Source organism: Betta splendens, chromosome 13 (assembly GCF_900634795.4).
Source record: "Betta splendens chromosome 13, fBetSpl5.4, whole genome shotgun sequence".
In the NCBI taxonomy this organism is placed as follows: Eukaryota; Metazoa; Chordata; class Actinopteri; order Anabantiformes; family Osphronemidae; genus Betta; species Betta splendens.
Window position 1 is genome coordinate 9,245,680 of NC_040893.2, and position 20,284 is coordinate 9,265,963.

The 20,284-nt window shown below is 45.1% G+C and overlaps 4 protein-coding genes across 4 annotated transcripts; 3 read left to right on the top strand and 1 right to left on the bottom strand.

Moving 5' to 3' along the window:
* Window positions 1–212: 212 nt before the first annotated feature.
* Window positions 213–9,744, bottom strand: si:ch211-235m3.5 (BICD family-like cargo adapter 1). Its single transcript, XM_029171475.3, has 10 exons — window positions 9,263–9,744; window positions 8,134–8,349; window positions 4,834–4,950; window positions 4,269–4,415; window positions 3,456–3,641; window positions 2,622–2,786; window positions 2,187–2,264; window positions 1,818–1,930; window positions 1,569–1,689; window positions 213–1,191 (listed from the first exon to the last, which is right to left on the bottom strand). Exons 1-10 carry the CDS (start codon window positions 9,506–9,508, stop codon window positions 955–957), a joined length of 1,626 nt encoding a protein of 541 aa, XP_029027308.1. The 5' UTR covers window positions 9,509–9,744; the 3' UTR covers window positions 213–954.
* A 1,738-nt stretch (window positions 9,745–11,482) lies between these two features.
* im:7138535 (uncharacterized protein LOC797998 homolog) lies at window positions 11,483–13,674 on the top strand. Its single transcript, XM_029171477.3, has 8 exons — window positions 11,483–11,650; window positions 11,761–11,867; window positions 11,963–12,082; window positions 12,176–12,408; window positions 12,501–12,581; window positions 12,661–12,777; window positions 13,031–13,177; window positions 13,264–13,674. The coding sequence occupies exons 1-8, from the start codon at window positions 11,607–11,609 to the stop codon at window positions 13,411–13,413; spliced, it is 999 nt and encodes a 332-aa protein (XP_029027310.1). The 5' UTR covers window positions 11,483–11,606; the 3' UTR covers window positions 13,414–13,674.
* Window positions 13,675–13,917: 243 nt separating this feature from the next.
* On the top strand, window positions 13,918–15,681 carry chchd2 (coiled-coil-helix-coiled-coil-helix domain containing 2). The gene is made up of 4 exons (XM_029171478.3): window positions 13,918–14,100; window positions 14,479–14,737; window positions 14,872–15,040; window positions 15,304–15,681. Exons 1-4 carry the CDS (start codon window positions 14,051–14,053, stop codon window positions 15,312–15,314), a joined length of 489 nt encoding a protein of 162 aa, XP_029027311.1. The 5' UTR covers window positions 13,918–14,050; the 3' UTR covers window positions 15,315–15,681.
* A 223-nt stretch (window positions 15,682–15,904) lies between these two features.
* phkg1a (phosphorylase kinase, gamma 1a (muscle)) lies at window positions 15,905–20,097 on the top strand. The gene is made up of 10 exons (XM_029171476.3): window positions 15,905–16,068; window positions 16,604–16,748; window positions 17,453–17,631; window positions 17,728–17,782; window positions 17,871–17,936; window positions 18,019–18,182; window positions 18,585–18,675; window positions 18,899–19,052; window positions 19,146–19,271; window positions 19,543–20,097. Exons 2-10 carry the CDS (start codon window positions 16,666–16,668, stop codon window positions 19,807–19,809), a joined length of 1,185 nt encoding a protein of 394 aa, XP_029027309.1. The 5' UTR covers window positions 15,905–16,068; window positions 16,604–16,665; the 3' UTR covers window positions 19,810–20,097.
* Window positions 20,098–20,284: the final 187 nt, after the last annotated feature.

Consider the following 20,284-nt stretch of genomic DNA (forward strand, 5'->3'; position numbering starts at 1 on the left):
AAACTAGAACGTGTCTAAATTATGATTTGCAACTCTCGCTTTTTACTAGAGGCTCCAGTGCCTCTTTATCACCAGCAGGGGGCAGCAGCAGGCAACAGTATCCAGTTCGAGGTTACTTCATATTTTTGCGGATGTTGTGTTCTCAGTCTGTGCTGGCGCTCATGGTTCCTTTTCCAACGCGTTAAACAGATGCAGTTACAGTACAAGGCAGGTTAGGCTCCACTAGCTTTATTAGAGAACAGTCGTGGCTCTAAACTGTTTATCAAGCAGTTGCCCGACTCTCCTGGTCGTTGAACAGCAACAGTCAAAAACATCAAAGAATTTACAGGTATTTTTATGAAATCGTCCAGCAGTATCTCCAGAATTGGCAAGTCACGTTTTTTAATATTAAGAATTAATATTAAACACTGAGTCACACTGAACTAACACATACAGAAGTCTGTTAATCGCTGAAACAGCTGTGTCATTGTTCAGAGAATATACTTAGATGGTAACAAAAAAAAAATAACATATTTTCTGTCTACATGAAGACATACAGTGCTTCATATTCTTTACTTACACATTTTCTTTAGCCTTTTAGCAAAACGTCTTACAACCAACTTCCCTTTGATCTGTGAAGTTAAATAATCTGAAAAAATACATTCTACATCAACTGTGTCATACTGTATAAGGTCTCAGATATCAAGACATCACATTAACACCAATATTACAAAATAAGGCACACTATTTACAGACTGAATCACATAAGATTTGCTTGAGTGAAAACACTATTATTCCAGGAAGTCACAGTTTAGACCTGAAGAGGGGTCAGACGCTCAACGTAATGTGTTTCGTCCACACTGGGTCTGTTGTTCATCACCGCATCAGGAGAGTCTTCATGGCTCTGATGCACTACACTGTACTTCGTCTGGTTCATGGCATCCTCAGCAGCCAGGTGATCGGTATCATTGTCCACTATTTACCATACTGTGCTCCTTTGCCCCTTCTTAACCAGTCTCTCCACAGGGACTGGGTTTTGTCCTGATTAGTGCCCGAGTTCCACGGGGAGGAGAAGGTTTGCCGTGTCCAGGTGGAGGACATCCTGCCCTGCTTGTGGAACAACGACATGCCGTTGGTGACGGGCTTCTTCTGAGGGTGCTCTGACTGCTGCTGGGACTTGAGCTGCTGGTTAATGACGACCTGGATGTCATCCTGAGGAAAGGTGGAGTAGACAGTCAGTCTGGTAGCTTGTGTGGAGCCAGAATCACTCCTCACTAACTAATTATAGGCAGAAGCTTGTGTACTTAATGCTTATCTTCTCTGCTGCTGTACTTGATCTATACTATACAGCTGTTTTTCTGTAGTATCTATGCTTTTATACCAGTCTGTGTATGGGAGTGGATAATTCAAACTTTCTAATAAAAAAAAATCATACGTTTTGTATAAAACAGAGTTAACTGAGACGCATCCTTCCCCTCTCTGGTGATATAACAAGTAAAAGCTGCTGTGACATTGTACAGTTGGTGTAAATGACATGTACCAACTGGATGTGAAGGGAATTGACTGCAACAGAGATAAACGGTCCCCACCTGCCAGGCCTCCAGCTCCTGTGACAGCTCCAGTTTACGCTGGATGGCCTCTAATAACTGGTTGTTCAGGCACATCATGTCATTCTTACTCCTCACCAGCTCAGCCTCCATCAGGTTTTTCCTACAAAGTCATATTATTTTGTTTGTGATAAAGCCCAACATGTTTCAAAATGATTGCATTATTACATCACAGAATACTAAAAATGATTATATCTGATTGATAATTTGCTTATTGTAGTGGCTTCTCACTTGGCTATGGCTTCATCTCGGACTCTGATGGCCTGTTGCACAACTGCACCTTGTTCCTGCACATTCTGCAGGTTCTGCCTCAGCTCTGCATTTTCCTGTTGCAGCTGAATGTTCTGTAAACAACAGCAAACAAACACAGCAACAAAATTAACCTCTTTACAGTTTTAAAATTTTAATCTGTTTTTCAATGCGTCTGAGAATGTGTCTGGTAAAATGCATTTGTAGTTCACAGACTCTGTACATTACATAGGCATGGAGATGATTTATAGACAGCCACGAAGTCAGCGTGAATACTGTGAAATGCAGAAATAATGGGCCGCTACAGGTGCCTTCCGCCCTGACAGGCGGGTCTGTTCATCACCGCGTTACCTGATCTCTCAGCTCCTGCGCTACGGTCGGATTCCCACACAGATCAACCATCCCGTTGACAAAAGCCGGATTCAGCTCCTGGGACAGAGACATTAAAAAGATCAGGTGTCACCCCATGTGTTTAACAGCGTTACAGCGAAATGAAAAAGAGCTACTGTGGCGTTGGCCTATTTGTGTGGTGCCCCAATGGGGGAGAGCAGTTGGGCTCAAATATTTAGTTACAGTGGTAAATACATGATACAGGTCTGGTCGACCGAGTAAAGATACGACTTGCCACAGGATTGGTCATATGTGAATAACTGTGAGCGGGGTGCTGTCTGAGCTACAAAAGGTATAATATCATATTCATATATAACAAACATAAAATGAAACAGAAGCCACAGTCTTATTGCATTTCCTCTCTGCAGCACTCGCTCCCTTGGTGACTTGACTCACCTTGGAGCTGGAGGCCTGTGCCAGGGCTTGGGCCACTCCCTTGAGCCGCTGCATCACGGCCTGCAGGTCCTGCTGCGGATCCAGCACCTCAGACGGACCCGGGCTGCTCACTCCCTGTGTCAGCGGCAGCAGTAGCTGAAGGATGGAGCCCATTTCTTGCGTTATCTAATCGGACAACATCAAACGGGGGGAAATTGATACAGGTTACAGTAATGATGACGTCGTCGTATTTCCTCATCAGCTGTGAGTCCTACACGGGTTATATAACTACAGTGCGAGAATGGCGGGCATTGCTTCGTTCATTCATCGCTTCCTTGAGTGATAAATATTCCCGCAAAGATTAATTTGGACAGAGAATGAATTACCAGTAATTAATTCTAATGGTTTCACACGCAGCTGTAAGCATGCGCCGAAACCATCAAAGCGAGAAAACCTTCCCACAGTGTGGCCATGACAAACAGGAAATATGTGAATGAGTCATGAGCGCAGTTATACACAGCGTTTTCCTGCTGGAACAAAATAATAGCAGCCGACATCGGCGGAGTGAGCAGAGGAGAGCAGTTCCTCGCCCGCCTGTTATCTCATCCTGGACAGAACCCAAATGTCTTGCGCAACCGTCTTTATCTAATATGTCTTTGTGGAGATTTCATTTTAGAAATCACAACCTTCACACCTTCTCACAGTGTGTAACAGTCAAGGACTGCCTGGCACAAAATGTCCAGATTGCTCCTCCTGCACAGCACAGACAGCTTCTCCAGTACGTTCAGATAAACCCGGCTGATCCTAATTCTGGTACCACAGACAGTCCGACTGTGTTCCCGTGATCTCCTCTACCTCATCTCTGCTGACTCCGAGCGCCTCCGCCTCCAAGCTGCTCTCCAGCTCTGACAGCAGAGATGCATTTCCGTGGCTCCTGGCTCCTTCTTGGACCGAGACCTCCTCCTGAAGCGCCTCCACCTGGGTCTGCAGCTCCTGCGATCGCTCGCGGGCCACCTCCACTTCCTGCCACGCCTCGGCCAGCTGGAAGCACAGGGACATGTAACTATACAGTAGAGCCTGAGTCAATAACAAATAAAACTGATTAAGATACTGCAACAATACTAATCTTTGCATAAATATAGATATTATCCACCTGAATTCCATTCAGTTGCACACATTTTTGTAATTTACAAACTCTGGACTTGCACCTGGACCACCTGTTTGTTGTCTCTTATTTTTGTTCTATAATCGCAGCCGTTTCTTATGCTATTTTCAGGTACAACTTTAAAACAGCTGTCACAAGACAGTGTCAACATACAGTGCGAGAGAAATGCTGACGCACCAGATTCCAGCCTTCTGGCCAATGTGAAACGAAAAGAATGTGACAGGAATCCAAGACTGCTGAGAAAACCACATTGACGGGTATCAGGCTTTCTACGATCCTGCTGAAGCCACGCAGGTTAAAAAAATCCTTTCATAATAAAAGGCCCTTTTATTTATACACCAGTGGCAATGAGCAGTTTAGTGCAGCCTGTGGCTACAATGGAGACTTATCAGCGTGTGTTTACTTTGAACTGAGAGTGTGCTTTCAGCACGAGCTTGCAGTGTGTGTGTGTGTGTGTGTGTGTGTGTGTGTGTGTGTGTGTGTGTGTGTGTGTGTGTGAGCACCTGCTGGCTGTGCTGCTGGTCGAGTTGGTCGTGCAGGGCCAGACGCGAGTGCAAAGAAGCCAAACTCGCTCTAAGCTCAGCGTTTTCCTTATACACGCTGGCCAAGCGCTCCTCCAGCATCTGCTCCTTCTGGGTGAGCCGTAAAACCTAGAGAAAACAAAAACATGTGCACAAACCCGTTTAATACGCCCAAAGAGTTATCTCTTTCAAACATACCTCAATTCATCAATGCTGTTATCTGTAATATTACATATAATTCTTAATTTTATATGGTTGTGCCAGAAAAAAAGAAGAAAACTGTTGGAGAATGAAGCACATACTTCCTGTCATTATAACTCAGTCTTATTTAATTTCAATTGGAAGTAACCCTGAAAAACCTGAACCAAAACAAACCTGAGGCAAACCTTTTCCTCATCACTGACAGGAACAGCCAAAACATTTGGCAGAGAATCAAATGAAACCATGTAACTCATAAAACACGTTCACTGTATTTCTGTGGACTCACAATGAAGACATTTTATTCAAATGGCTTTGGGATTAGCTTTAGCTTGGTGCACTTTGTTACCTGCTCCCTCATGGCACTGAGCACCTCCTCGTCCTCAGGCTTCTGGCCTCCTTTCAGCTGCAGCTCCTGCTTCAGAGCCTGCAGCTCGCTGGACATAGCCCTCTCCACCTCCATGGCCTGCACACACCGAGGGAAAGAAGGAAAGGGGCATTTACAATTGGTGGAGAAACGAGATATGTGCAGTTTGGGGAAGAAGACAGTATTTTAATTTGTGGAAAAACAAACAGGGGTTTCAGGACAGATCAGCCCCCTGGCACCCCCCTGTCCTGGTCTGGGACCCTCAGTTCCTCTGACTCAGCAGTTTGTTGGGCCCCTGTCAGGTTCCATCATCGCCACATAATGGAAGATAAAAGGCCAGTCTCGGCAGATGGGGCAGGGGGCATCTTGGTGCCGTCGGTGACGTCACACAACAATGTGGTGGAGGGTAAACTTGGCCACGGAGACCGGACGGCTCGTCTGTGTCTGTGTGTGTCTTTTTAGGAGTGTACAGTGGATGTGAGGCCTGCCTGTGGGTTAAAATTAGTGGGAAATGCGTGTGTCTGACAGTGAGGCATGCACCGATGGAGAAAAACAAAACATTGCATGCAGGCACATTATGATTTGGAGAAGGGGGGGGCGGAGGCTCATCCAGCAACCCGCTGAGAGCCAGCAAACCAGGAGGACGCTCCATTTGGTAGAGACATAAAGACGCGGGGCCCCAACGCCGCGGCCCCAACGCCGGGGCATCTACGCGACCCGTCCCCTGAGGGAGCGCACAGAAAGGATGGTTTTCCCCTGGGATGATGCGATGCGCGCGTATGAGCGCCAACATCAAAGCCCACGAATGAAAGACGGCTATCTGTGTCCAGCGTGTAACGCCTCCTCCTTTTATCTGCGAGCCGAGCAGAGAGGGCAGAGGTCACGGAGGTCGGCCCCAAAGTGGGCGTCGTCCTCCGGGATAACGGAAACTCACAGCGAGGGCTTTGTCACGGTCGTCCAATAAAAGGGCTGGAGTTACACATGCGTTAACCCGGACGCAGACGTGAAGAAACCTACGCGAGATTCAGGTTTCAGGAGAGGCCGCAGTGAAATCCTTCGTCGGCATCTTTTAATTCATGTCATCGACTTATCTTTGGGGACGAACTGGTAAAAAGATTCTATGGAAGAAACAAACCTGCCGTTATCGGCACTTCCAGCTTATCCCGCTGTAATTAAGCCCTCCCTTTCTCCTCCAATGTTTATATTTCAACTACGCTGATAACATTAAGCTATGAAGCATTTTCTTAAATCAACATCAGTCATAACCTCCTCCTCTTTCCCTCAGATTAATTCTGAACACAGTAAATATTTTCATGTAGAGCTGGTTGGGAAAACATTTACACTGAGTGGAGTAGATATTTCAATTAAAAACAGCCTTTGAAACGAAGCAAACTCAAAGAGCTGACATCACCTGACACTCCCTGCGAGCTCAACAATGCTTTCCTGGACTCCAGCTATTGTTTAGACACTCAGCATGTGACTGATTTGGCACATGTGACAAACGCTTCAATGCGGCAGGAGAGTCCCAGCGAGTCTTTCCTCTCACATCAGAGCGCATGGACGTCCTCGGCATCTCGGGTTTCTGTGGGCCTGTCGACATCCAGATTCCTGTCGCGCTCCAGTTGCACAATTAAGAGACAGAGCGTTTCAAAGCCGGCGCAACCCGCCGGCGCTCCATTATGTCAACTCACACTGCGTAACAGAAATAAGTCAGCACAGACTTCGACTGGACTCCAATTACAACTTGCTTCCAGGTACGTTCGATTACTTTTAGACATTTAATCTAGTGAATACTTCACCCACTCGACAATAATAACATAATTAATCGCAGATTAGGACACAGATCAAAATACCCTGTTCCCAGTCATAACGGTGGGAGCGCCTGTACAAACACACTCACCGCAGCAGGCAGCGGCGCACACCCTCCAGCAGCAGTGGCACCTTTCCCTGGTAAACACGCGTCAGACATGGAGCTTCTTCGACCCCTCACTCCCTCTGCTCTCTGCTTTCTCCCACCAGCGTCCGGGCCACTGACGGCCAAACATTTCCCCCGTTTCCTCCTTCTCACAGAGCCCGAACACAGAGATCACCTTTCATCTAAATTGACTTTTTCCTGCACTTCGCGGGACTTTTCCACAGTCTTGGCCCATTTAGCACGGCCGCAGACGGGGCAGAGGCGTTCGTGGTTCCTTATTCTGTGGACCTTGACTTGTGGGAGGGCGCCTGCTGCCGTTTAGATTCACCTTTAACTTCAATTAAATGTTTAACTTCCTGAGCTCAGGTCGGTTGTTGACTAATGAAATATTCCAGCGCTAATAACTATTACAGCTCTAATAAACAACACAGCGCTTCACAAATAGCAAGAGCAAAACTGTGTCAGCTTTTTCTGTTGAAAGTATTTAAGGTTACTCTGATAAAATCAAAGTCGCGATATAAATGATAAAGTATGTGACAAGAGGCTGTAAAATGTGTCACTAGTGTGTTTACGCCTTGCACCGTTTCCTAGGGACCAAACAAGGAAGATCCCAAGTTTGAGTCAGAAGCTTGAGCCAACTTAAATAATCATATTTAAGGGGACTTCATGTTTTTAATCAGTTAAGCACAGTTAATCACTAAACTAACAAATTAATCATTCCATAAATTGTAACAAAATCGTAAAAATCTGGACGAGCTCAAAGATGGAATTGGGACATGTTTTGCATTTCTGCTTCATGATTCCACTCTCCGTTATCACAGACTGAGCAGTTTCCCAAACTCAGTAATGTGAAACCAGCCCTAGTCTAAACTTTCCTCCCCCCCGTCCTCCATCAAAAATTCAGACCACGGCATTAACCTTCACTCCCCCTCTTGTTTACATATCGTTTCCAGCCTGCTCAGCACCGGCACGGGTCGTTTGCTTCTGTTCGCGGCCGATTCACCGACTCTGCTTCTGTTGCCGCTCGTCAGACCAAATATTGGGCGTAATAAAAACCCGTGTTTGTACAGTCGGCCTTTCCTCGTGGCCTTTTTCTAAACAGAGAGAGAGTCCGGCCTCACTCTAGAACTGATTAGACTGAGTCACGCCGATACCCGTGTGGTTTACTTTGTCCAGCCAGTTTCACTGTGGGGATTGGGTGACAGGCAGTCTTATCGGATGTGATCCGCAGCAGGTGTTTGTTTCACTGCTGCTCGGTTGGTTATCGCAGCTGGAGGGGGGGGGGGGGGTGCTCCCCTCAGGTTCATGAGAAGAATAATAACTAAGCAACAAACACACGTGCGGGCGGACGCTGTCGCTGGACTCACGGTGTTCAGCTCCTCCCTGAGCCGCTGCGCCTGCTCGCCGTGCTCCAGCTCCGCCCGGCTCCGGTCCCGTTGGGCCTCGCCGAGCGCCCGGGTGAGCTGCTCCACTCGGGCGCTCAGCTCCCTCACATCCCTCTCCAGGTCCCCCACCTGGCTCTCCCACTGGGTCTGGCAGCCCTCCAGCTTCAGCCGCAGCTCATACCTGCCTTGCTCCAGCTCCTGAGGGTCAGGACAGTAAAATCAGTACAACCTGGGAGCCAGGCACTATTCTCAACAAAGCATCATCAGTATACTGGAGAGCTGTACTAGACTACACTGCTTTAGAAGGAATCAGAGTGAGATGAAGCACCAGTGAATCTCTTTAAGCCCTCTTGATAATTAATATGGTTTATATGATGGTAAAATATATATAAATATACTGCTAGAGAAATGTTTTGTCACATCTTTGTATCAATTAGTTTGATACAAAGCCTGTTTTGTCCTTAGTCACACTCCACTCTCCTTGAGATGAATCATAACCACTGAAGCATCGAAACAGGAGTCTGAAGCACTTTTTCAACCCATGCTCAACATTAATGTTGGACTGAGGAGTTGCTGTGTCCACGTTTCGTTAATCAGCCCCGAGATCGCTGCTTCTCTTCTTGTACTAAAGTTTAACAGCCCATGGTTCAGTGAGTCAGAGGTTTAACATCCTGACAGTTATGTCAACACACTTGCATCTTAAGCTGGAAAAATACAGAAGGCATCACAAGGACAGCACAACAACAACACAAGGTTTAGTATCACAACAACCCGAAGTAGAACCAGCGTTTCTGCCTGTTTGTCCATATCTGGTCAACTCAGTAGATTTTCCATTTATTTACTTATAAACAGACCTTCATCCCACTGCATTGTCTTTAGTTTATTATTTATTGAAGTAAATACCAACGAAGTACAAAGTCTAATAATAATGATCTAAACGGGGTTTTACCAACAGTTACTCTCCATTTGCGCGGTTAGACGCCGTTTTGAAGATGTGTTCGTTTAAAGCATTATTACAGTTCTTCTCTAGTTCACGTAACTCTATCCCACCTCTTGTCAACATTAACAGGACAACAGACGCCTTGTCTTCAACAAAAGCCCGCAGTCTTACCTCCAGCTCGCCTGCGTACTGTTCGTGAAGTTTTTCGCTCTGCTCTTTCAGCCGACGGTTTTCCAGGAGCAACGCGTTTCCCAGCCGCGCTGCCAAAATAACCTCTTCCTCCTTTTGTTTGAGCGTAGCCAGAAGTTCACTGGGGTCCTGGTAATCTGTCAGGCCCATTTCCACCGCCCCGTAGTCGTAGTAAAACTCCTGGCTCCGTCTCCATTCATCCAGTCGATCCATGACCAAACAGCTCATTCAAACGCCACCTCGTCAATCGGGGCCGTTACAACCGCGGAACGCTGCTATATTGTAACCGATGTGTTAATTATGTTGGCCATCAGTAACACCTGACTACTGCTGCCGCCTCTAAACGAGCGTCTGGACGTGAGCGCAGCCGGAGGTTTGGAGCGGCGCGGTGAAAGCGCCGCCTGTCACCGGCAGACGACCGGAGGAGGAGGAGGAGGAGGAGGAGGGAGGGGTTGCGTTCAGTCACCTGCGCCACTGAGCAAACAGACACCTGTGCTGGAGAGAGAACGCTCACAAACGCCTGTTGGACAGACGCAGTAAATACCATGTTAAGGGGTTGGAAAGGATCATTATGTATCTGGATGATGATTGCCCAGCATCACTTTACAGTACATTTCATACAACTAGTAATCTATAGTGTGATTAACTTGTCTGCTGACATGACACTGCATGTCATAATCACGGTCCTTTTGTAGATTGTTAAGAACTAATTGTTAGTTACATCTTTTATTTCCTTACAGAGAGATTTATGTTGCTTCATCTGACACCTATGTTATTCTCAGTAATATATGCTGTGGATGCAGAGTTTCCATTATTTTCTCTTTACATAGTTTACATCCAATATTAAATCTAATTTTAGTCCCATTAATATTTGCACACTCTGTTCTGTTCTTGTCCATGTATCAGGCTTCCTCACACACCAAGAACAAATAAAAACTATTGTAATTATGTTCTAAGATATAGTACTTATGTAATAAGAGAGATAAAGTGAAAGTAGAAAAGACAAAGTGCATGCTGATCCATGTGCTGCTGCAAACTTATCAGTATATTGTAGGAACTCTGGCATAAGTGCCTGGCTGGCTTTTGGTGGCAGGGAGCAGAGGTGCGTTATTCAACAAGTCTGACTTACATGACACATAGAGGGAGTGTTTGGCCACTTGCCAGGGGTCAGCGGTCAGACCCAGCAAGGATTCAGGGAGCCGGGGACGGTGTCAGGGGAATAAGAGACGACGCATCCCGACGCGTGGTGAAGCTTTTGTGTTCAGGAGGCCACGGCTTCTGCACATATGGCGCCAGGCTCCAAGCAAGTGTAGAGACACTGTACATCAAGGCTCAGTGCTCCTTACTGCCATTGTCTCCATTGTTCCCGCTCTGTTTATAGGCCACTGATGGAAGGGCTTGTGCTACAAGCGCGACGCAGCGTCTGACTTGTAGTGAAGGCCACATGCGGTCAAGCTGTGCACACAAAGGAAGGGAGAGCTTTCAGAGTCAACCCCAGCAACACAATCAGACAAAGCTAATGAAGCAGGTGTGTTTGTCTGTCTGAGTCTGTGTGTGTGTGTGTGTGTGTGTGTGTGTGTGTGTGTGTGTGTGTGTGTGTGTGTGTGTGTGTGTGTGTGTGTGTGTGTGTGTGTGTGTGTGTGTGTGTGGATATAGCAAGACGTCAGAGGATAGACATTCTAAAGAGGCACATGATGCAAATACAGTTTGTTTTTGTACATTAAGTACAAATTCAGGTTCACTCTGTGAAGGGCAACACAGATGCATGGCACTATGAGTAAATATTTCAGTAAATGTATTTATTAATTTAAAAAATAAAAAAAGACACTAGACTATAAAACTGGGACAAATAAAACATTTACACCTCAGGCCTCTACTGGCATCTGGTGGACAAAACAGAAAACTACTTTTTTCTACTTAGGAGAAAAAAGGTGTCCCGTCATACTAAAAAACAATAATTAAAAAATGACACAGATAAAATGACAACAACGGAGCACAACAACCGAACTTTATGTGTATATATAAACAGGAAATAACTTTATTTTTTTATTGATCGATCACTTTCTTTTGTTTATTATTAATTCTTATAATTATTTTTAAATGGTCATTTGTAAAATTAGGCAGTTTGAAGTTCTTTGTGTTTGCATGCTGTGTTGCTATAGTTAGATCACTTCCTGTATAAAAGCCAGTGACAGACACACCTCCCGCCAGTAGGTGGAGCTGTGAGACGCCTCTCCATTAAAAAGTAAAGAGAAAGCACTAGTTGTAAACACGCTTGCTGAATCAACTTTAACCAGAAGTATAGTGTCATCGGCGAATAGTGACGATGCAGAGGAGCGCGGGGACTATTAAAGCCATTCGGGCTCTAGGGTAAGTAACGTAGAACTGCGCTACCTTACCTTCATTTCTCACTAGCATTTCCGTATTCCTGTACACCTGCCCGCCAGGTAACTCACCTGTCGTTCGTCCTCCCTGCGCAGGTACCCCGGAGGTTCGTGCATCGCGAGGTGTCGGTGCGATGAGCTTCCCTGCCCGCTGCTCACATGGCTGTGTGCGGAGCTGAGGTCTCTGTGTCCAGAGCTGCAGGGTGAGACCGACCGAGCTGCTGTAATGAACCAGTGCCCCCAGGGCGACGATGACCGTAGAATGACTGCTCTTCAATGCATTATTTAATTTGTTCAGACCCATCTAGGAGAGGCGACGTCGTGCTGATGGGAGACCTCAGAAATATTCTGACCAAACTGTCCTCGCCTCTCTTGACCTTTGACGAGCTGGGGTCAGAGGTCCTCGACAGAGTCACTGGTGAGAAATAAGAGCCCAGTAAGTGACGTGAGTTTATGATGCTGCCTGTGCATGTGTCTGCTTACACATTACACATTTTGTTTTATCTTTCAGAGTTCCTTGTGTCAGAGCTGCAAGCAGCTCACATTATGAAAAATAAGGAGTCTCGTCCCGAGGTGAGGACGACTGAAGAGGAGCCTGAGAAGGAGCAGCGAGCCGAAGACCAGAGCCATGAACCTGAAGATGATGACGATGCAAGGATGGCAGAGATGCAGGCAGAGTGGGTGTTACTGCTGCGTGCTCTTGACATGTCCACCTGCTCTGAATTTACACTTGTGTTAAGTGAGGTAAGGCTCACGAATGACAGATTGGACTGTATAGGTCCCAAATACAAACTGTGAAGCATTTAAAAGTTTATTGTGATGTTATTTTTTTACAGGTGGAGTCTAGGGTTGCTCAAATACAGTGTACAGACAAGACCAAGCCTCTTCTCAGCAACAGCCTCAGCTCAGAGCAGTGGGTAAGTTAAAGCTGCTTCTTTTAATGTGATTTAATTCTAAGAGCAGCTTCTCAGCCTTTGCTTCTGGTATGTTGTTAAGACGCAGGTTGAAGAGCTCAATCGACGGCTGTCAAAAGACTATCGCTGCCGTCGGCAAATGATGATCAAGCGTTTTCAGGTCACGCTAGAGTCATTTACTTGGGGAGAAAAGACAAAGGTAGGTGTGGTAAAGAACATCTGTTAGATCTGACCCAGTTTAACAACACTCATCCCCAAGTGGAAAAACGTATTTTTAGTTGGGTTTATTTCAGTGTCTTTTTGCCCTCATTCTGTGTGTAGGAGCAAAAGACAAGGAGGTGACTTATACTGTAGAACTCAGTGATAAGGATTCATTAAGAAATAAATAACACAAACTAAAAAAATGATTTATATATTTGAGGGTGATGTGAATCTTTAAACTACATTTACAGGAGTGCAGTGAAGCGCTCGCCTCTGTGCCTCCTCTAGCGTCCCTGGCTGAAAGCTCTCGAGTGTCCCTGTCTCTTCTGCTCGCTGCTCGAGTAAATCGTTCCTTTATTGATCCAATCAAGGCTGGAAAAAGCACCCATGTTTACAAGGTACAGTGTGAAGAGATTCTGTGGTTCTGAAAGATGACTCAAGTTTAGACCATAAATGGTTTCTGATTTTTCTTTGGACTCCCTAGACACTCATGGGCAGTGTGCCAGACCGAGGAGGACGACCAGGAGAAATTGAGCCTCCTATGCCAGTGTGGGAAAATCAAAGGGCAAAAGGAAACCGGTCAGGGCGTGGAGGTGGACACCATCAACGGCGCAAAAAAGGGAAAAAAGACTAATACGTTTATATCGTAAATATCTGTAAGCAAAAATGCAAGCAAAAATTGTGTAACCGAAATTTTTTATTTTGATTCTTAGTTATTGTTTGTGTACATTTCTAAAATAGCTGTTCATAGCTATATTGTGCTGGACTGTAAACCAGATATTTTTGTATTTTTTTTTTTAATGAAGCAAAACAGAAGAAATAATTAATATATATCTTTGCCTTGCCAATGTATTGGTAGGTTTGTTTACAAAATAATAAACCTGCTGTACACAGGCGTATTGGAATTGTTTCTAGAACGTACGTCCGGCTTTAATTTTTAAAATGGTCTATGACCCTTCCTTCCTCATAAGAGATGTGACGGTGCTGGGAAGCCGTTCTAACCAAATCCAGTGTAATCAAAACACGTTCAAATACTAATAAAACGAATATAGTCTGAAACGAAGTCTGCTGACTTCCAAAATAAAGCACGAGTATCATGTAAGACCCTCAGTTTTGTCATACCGGAAGTTACCCGGGACACAAACGATGTAACACACAGAAAGTTCCGGACGAGCTAAAGGTCGTTAGATATCTGCGAGTGTGACATCAGCTTAGTGTTGTCTGTTTTTAAATCAGCCGTCTACGTTGTTTAATACCTTGTTCATTTGAAAATGCCGAGAGGAAGCAGAAGCCGAACATCTCGCATGCCCCCTCCAGCCAGGTAACCTTTACTTTATGGTTTAAGCTAACGTGGTGAGGCTGGTGCTAGCAGACATGCTAGCAGTTAGCTACGGGACGAGGAGGTACAAACAATGTTTCTTGTCTCTTTAAATTATTCGTGTACGTCTGCATTTTAGCAAATTACTATCAATGAACGAGTTTATTCAGAATCACCTTTTGTAACTGGTAAATGTGGTCACAACCAGAAATGCATGTATGCAACATAGTGTGTCTGTTTGTCTTTAACCTTTGAGCTGCAGCTAGATTTGACATTTTCTGATGTTTATTGTGCGTTACTTTGGCAGTTTTTATATAGGAGTTAGATTAATCTACAAATTGACCTAATAGTTAATATTAACTGATAACCTTTTCTCCAAAGTCGGGCACCCCCATCACCACCACCCATGGCCAGAGCTGCACCTCCTCCCTCACATGCTCCGGTTCCGATGCAGGCCCCTCCGTCTGCTGTGGGGGCTCCAGCCGCAGCACCCAGGCAGCCGGGTATGTTTGCCCAAATGGCGACTACGGCTGCTGGAGTGGCTGTGGGTTCTGCAGTAGGACACACTATCGGGCACGCCATGACTGGAGGCTTTGGCGGAGGACACTCTGAACCTGCCAGGCCTGACGTCACATACCAGGTAAACAAGTGTTTAGCTGCACATGGCTGAAATAGAATCAAGGCAGATTAGTGTGTCTGAAACGCGGTAGTTATGTCATCAGTAACAAAGACGAGAAGTGTGTTAAACAATCCATCCTCTTGCTTCATTGTTAGGAACCATACCAGGGCCAGGCCATGTACCAGCAGGGAGCCCCACAACAACAGCAGCAGCAGGCCTGCTCCTATGAGCTCAAACAGTTCGTAGAGTGTGCCCAGAACCAGAGTGACCTCAAACTCTGTGAGGGCTTTAGTGAGGTGCTCAAACAGTGCAGATTTGCTAATGGTGAGTAAAAGTGTGTTACTGCATACAGCTGTTTATGAATAAAGATGTTTGTTATCATAGTCTTAGTCTTGCTACTAATGATTTTTTTACACTGAATGTAACACTGAGGAATAAGGGGGGTTTACATACATGCTTGGTCATTCCTGTGTGCTGCAGTGCCCGATGTGGCCATAGGGAGGAGTATATGCAAAGGATTCTTGCTAACAGTACCTTACTGTAAATAACAATCTGTATCACATGTCTAATTTAATGTTTTAACACAGGTATGTCCTGAGACCAAGTCAAACACATGGAGTGAAGAGCACACACAAACTGCAGTAGGAAATTCTGCTGGATACTACAATGTTGTAGTTCCCAAGAGCTCAATAAACATGCTTTATGCTTATGGATGATCACCGTCTGACTGTATTCATTAGAGATATGCAGTTCTTGAAATGTTAGTCTTATAAATAATGTTTATTTTTGAGTTGTGTGTGTTGGATTGATCTCATTTGTTCTTCATTACTTAACTTAATCCACTCATTTAAAGCTTAACTGCATTTGTGGATCACAACCTGTAAAATTGCAAAGCCTCCGTGAACTGGATGATAGTTTGATTGTTAGAATTATGTGTGTAGACATATTAAAGATCATAAATCCATTGTTTGATTTATTTCGATGACAATACACCATCTTGAAAAAACATTTCTAAGTTTTAAGTTTGCGGTATCTTTAATTAAACGCTACAACGCAGCTGTCGTGACATTCCAGCATTATTCCACATCCCCAAACGGAACCCATCGTGTGAACTAATGTTAGCGTGGCCCGTGGTGATGTGCGTGTGCCCTGCTGGTGGGACACGCGCTCGGCGGAAGCGTCCGTTTATTTTTGGCCGCTGACATTAGAGCTCACCCTTCACGATGGCACGAGCGGCCCCACAAAGCCGCGACAGCACCGGCGTCGGCTGGACCCGAACCCAGACCAGGCCTGATCAAAACACTAAGGATGGGTAACCGTCCCGACGCGGACTGAGCGGTACCGGAGAGACGGTGAGTGACAGTGTATGTTTTCTTAAAAGGTCAAATGTTGATAGGAGGGTGAAGACTGATTGATTAGTCTGCCTCCTGCCGCGCGTGCGCTGTGATATTAAATACAAGTCCAGACATGAGTTCCGCGAGCTCCTGTCTTTTTTTTACACAAGTCGACAAGTCTAGAAAAAACGTCCTAGTGCTTTAATAAAAAAAATGAATGAAGTAATGTGTTTTACAATGTATGATAAATCGTAGGCCGGAAGGAAGATGATCTCACATTACCCTGCTACCAACTAATATGTGGAAATAATCAAAATGTTGACAACCTACTGCACTTTGACTTTGGCGCTGGTCTGAATTACATGTGCATTCACACATTGTGGTGATGCTTCTGTAGAATCCAGTTACGGGGTTTAAAAACATTAACGGGCACAGGAAGTGCTGTACTAACAGATTTATTTAGCTTATTTTTAACCCACTGATGTCCATATTTACCATATATCCTCTGCAGTGATCGTAAAAACCAAATAATGAACAGGGTTTGTGTCAACAGCCTGTTGTGAAGTCCAACCAGAGAGGAGCTCTGTGCCTTTGGTGAGTCCACATCCCTGCATCATGACCAAGGAGGAGGAGATCCCGGACTGGGTCGGAGCCAAGGAGTTTTATGACAAGTATGAGCCCAAGGAGATTCTGGGAAGGCAAGTCTGTTAAGAGAGCCTGAACTGGGGCCATGAAGCAGGAAGAGTCATCCAGTTCTGTCTTGCTTTATTTGTACACTCCTAAAGAAATATGTCCAGTTCACATGTGAAACTTATATGTCAAGCACATCTCTGAGAAGCTAAAATGTTGACGCTTATAGTACGTTATTTTTAATTAGCGTGGTTAAAAACACTATGGGTTTATAAATTAAGCCACTTTTCCTCTTTCCAAATTCATTTAGCAGCACAGTGCTGTGTGTAATCCAGCTCACCACATTAGTGATGTTTATTTGAGTTGGGCCTCACTTTACATAGCTACCACTGCTGGAGGGGACAAACTAAAATAGGCCCTATGGTTTCCCTGAAGTTTCCCAGAAGTCCCTGAGAAATGTCAGCAGTGCCAGGGCCGGCTCATTGTGATTCCCCACCATCCGTCAGACGGTGGTGCTGTTACATAAGCCGCAGTGTCTGAGGAGCTCCATTTATTAACTTCAGGGCTTTTAGACAAAGGTTTGACTGTTTATGGGGTCACCATGCTAACATGTTACACAACTCCGACCCATTTGTCAGATGTAGGTTGTAAGGTCACTGGACCTGGTCAATACTAGTACTGTTCACTTGGCCAGTCGGTGTAGAATTAACAATAAAGTGCACTGAAAGGTCTTCTGAGTGGGGTTTTCTAAACAAATCTTTTGTTTTTGCAGGGGAGTGAGCAGCGTGGTGCGTCGCTGCATCGACAAACGGACGTCCCAGGAGTACGCCGTGAAGATCATAGACATCACCCCCTCAGACAAGACGACCCCACAGGCCATTCAGGAGATCAGAGAGGCCACGGTGAAGGAGATCGACATCCTCAAGAAAGTCTGTGGACAGGAAAACATCAGTAAAAACGCACTGTAGAATGGCGCGCGCACACATTCACAGACTTTGTTTGGCTCAGGGGACAGGTGACTTATAGCTATGTGTCTCTCACCTCTAGTACAGCTCAAAGACAGCTATGAGTCCAACGCTTTCTTCTTCCTGGTATTTGACCTGTAAGGATGAAATGTCAAGTAAAACAGAAATTCTGAAGCCCAATTATTCATCAGTTGTTCCTAAGGCTTTGTTTTGTTTTCCCACCAGGATGAGGAGGGGAGAACTTTTTGACTACCTCACGGAGAAAGTCACCCTGAGTGAGAAGGAAACCAGGTCTGAGAGTGTTATTGCACAGTTTCTCCGTTTACCAAATCAAAGAACTGTCCTCAGGAGCTTGGCGTGTGTTTGACCACAGGAAGATCATGCGCGCTCTGCTGGAGGTGGTCCAGTTCCTCCACTCCCAGAACATCGTCCACCGGGATCTGAAGCCTGAGAACATCCTCTTAGATGATGAGATGAACATCAAACTCACTGACTTTGGCTTCGCTGTGCAAGTCAAACCAGGGCAGAAACTTAAAGGTCGCATGAAAATATTATTGTGATGTTTTTGTGAAAGGGGCATCTATGTCAGGACTTTATTGCTATGCTTACAACCTACAGTCCACTTTACAGCAGAGCAGCAGCTGCTGGTGGTCAGCAGAGAATCTGGGTCTTGTTGCACAACATGTTCCCTTCCCTCCTAGCTGCTCTCACAAAGGTTAAGATGCAACAGGACACTCAGATCTATTTAGTGTAGTCCCTGACACTTGGCGTGCACTGACCTTTCTGCCTGACCTCTCTGAAAGCATCATATCATTAGCAGAGGGAACTGGCAAGTCACAGGTCTAAAAGTGTTGCACAAAGTTAACAGAAAAAGGCCCAATTTCCAAATATGTTACACTAAAAAGCACAAACTCATTTTATGACATGTCTGTCATGTAGAGGTGTGTGGGACCCCTGGGTATCTTGCTCCCGAGATCATCGAGTGCTCGATGGACGCTGGAAATGCAGGATATGGTACTGCTGTAGACATGTGAGTGCAGACTATCACACCACAGATAGAACAGTGTCTGAAAGTCACACATACTGTATTAACAAGTGCCACTAACATAGTTTAATTGCAAATATAAATAATTTCTAATCTAAGACTTCAGGTTCTCTTCCAAGTGCTCAGTCTAATATGCTTTATGGGTCTTTACCCAATATAAACAGACCCACTGTATTAAGCCCAAATGTCTCCTGGCTGGTGTTTACAGATGGAGTGCAGGGGTGATCATGTACACGCTGCTGGCAGGCTCTCCACCCTTCTGGCACAGGAAACAGATGCTGATGCTGCGTATGATCCTGGCTGGAAACTACGACTTCTCGTCCCCAGAGTGGGAGGACCGTTCGGACACTGTTAAAGATCTGGTTGGCTTTTGTCTTTGGTTGTCGATCCAACAGATTCTTGACTCATTTGTAGTAGTTACATAGGTGTTAAAACGTTCCACGTCGTCTGTTCAGATCTCTCGGATGCTGGTTGTGAACCCAAAGCAACGCTTCACGGCTGCAGATGCCCTCAACCACTCGTTCTTTTCACAATATGTGGTGCACGAAGTACGACAGTTCAGTCCATACAGACGGTTTAAGGTGAGGCATGAAATATTTTAAGAAAACCTATTTTAGGTCTCACAAAATGACAGTTGTGGCTAAGTAAGTTAGTAAGTTTTTTTTCAAATTATTGTCTGGGCTGAATATTTTTAATTCCATTTGTAAAATTTTACTTTTTCGTGGCATCCTCGAAAAACGTGGTTCTTCTCAAAAATATTAGTTCATGCAAACATGACAAATGACCTTTACCGTCAGCTTATTCCCAGATAACCTCATACCGATCACTGTCCGTCACTGACCTCTCCACCAGGTCATCTGCATGACTGTGCTCGCCACAATGAGGATCTACTGCAGCTACCGTCGTGCCAAACCCGTCACCAAGGAAGTAATCAAGAGTGACCCATACGCTGTCAAGCCCATCCGAAAGCTCATTGACGCATGTGCCTTCAAGATTTACGGCCACTGGGTCAAAAAGGGACAAACACAGAACAGGGCAGCACTTTTCGAGAACACTCCCAAAGCCATCCTGCTGTCGCTTGCTGCAGAGGCAGATGAGCCGATCCGACACATCTGGTAACGAGTCCTTGTCCCTGACGGCTGAACAGAGCAGCGTTTATTGGTTTCATATAGAAAATGAACTGGTAAAACGTAAATGGCAACTTTCAAATGGGGCTTGTCTGAAATGTTTCCAGTATGTGCTGCTTATGACAGAATTATTCTTTAAAGTGCTATTGTTTTACCTCAAAAACTATTCAAACTAGCAAACGTAAAACCTAACTGTAATAGCTTTATATATTGTCAAAATTGTGTTTCTAAGTTCATGGAAATTCGAGTCAGTAGCCAAGGCATCACGTTAGAAAAAAGGTTTCACTAACACCACTCTTCTATTTCAAAAATTAATAAGGTTTCCAACTGATTTTTAACAGATCCTATGGTTATTTTGTTCATAGCTAGAAATGTGTACTTATATGACTGGAATACAAAATAATAATGTTACCAGATCACATGTGCATTGATCATCACAGTACAGGTAACTGCTTTAACTGAGTTTT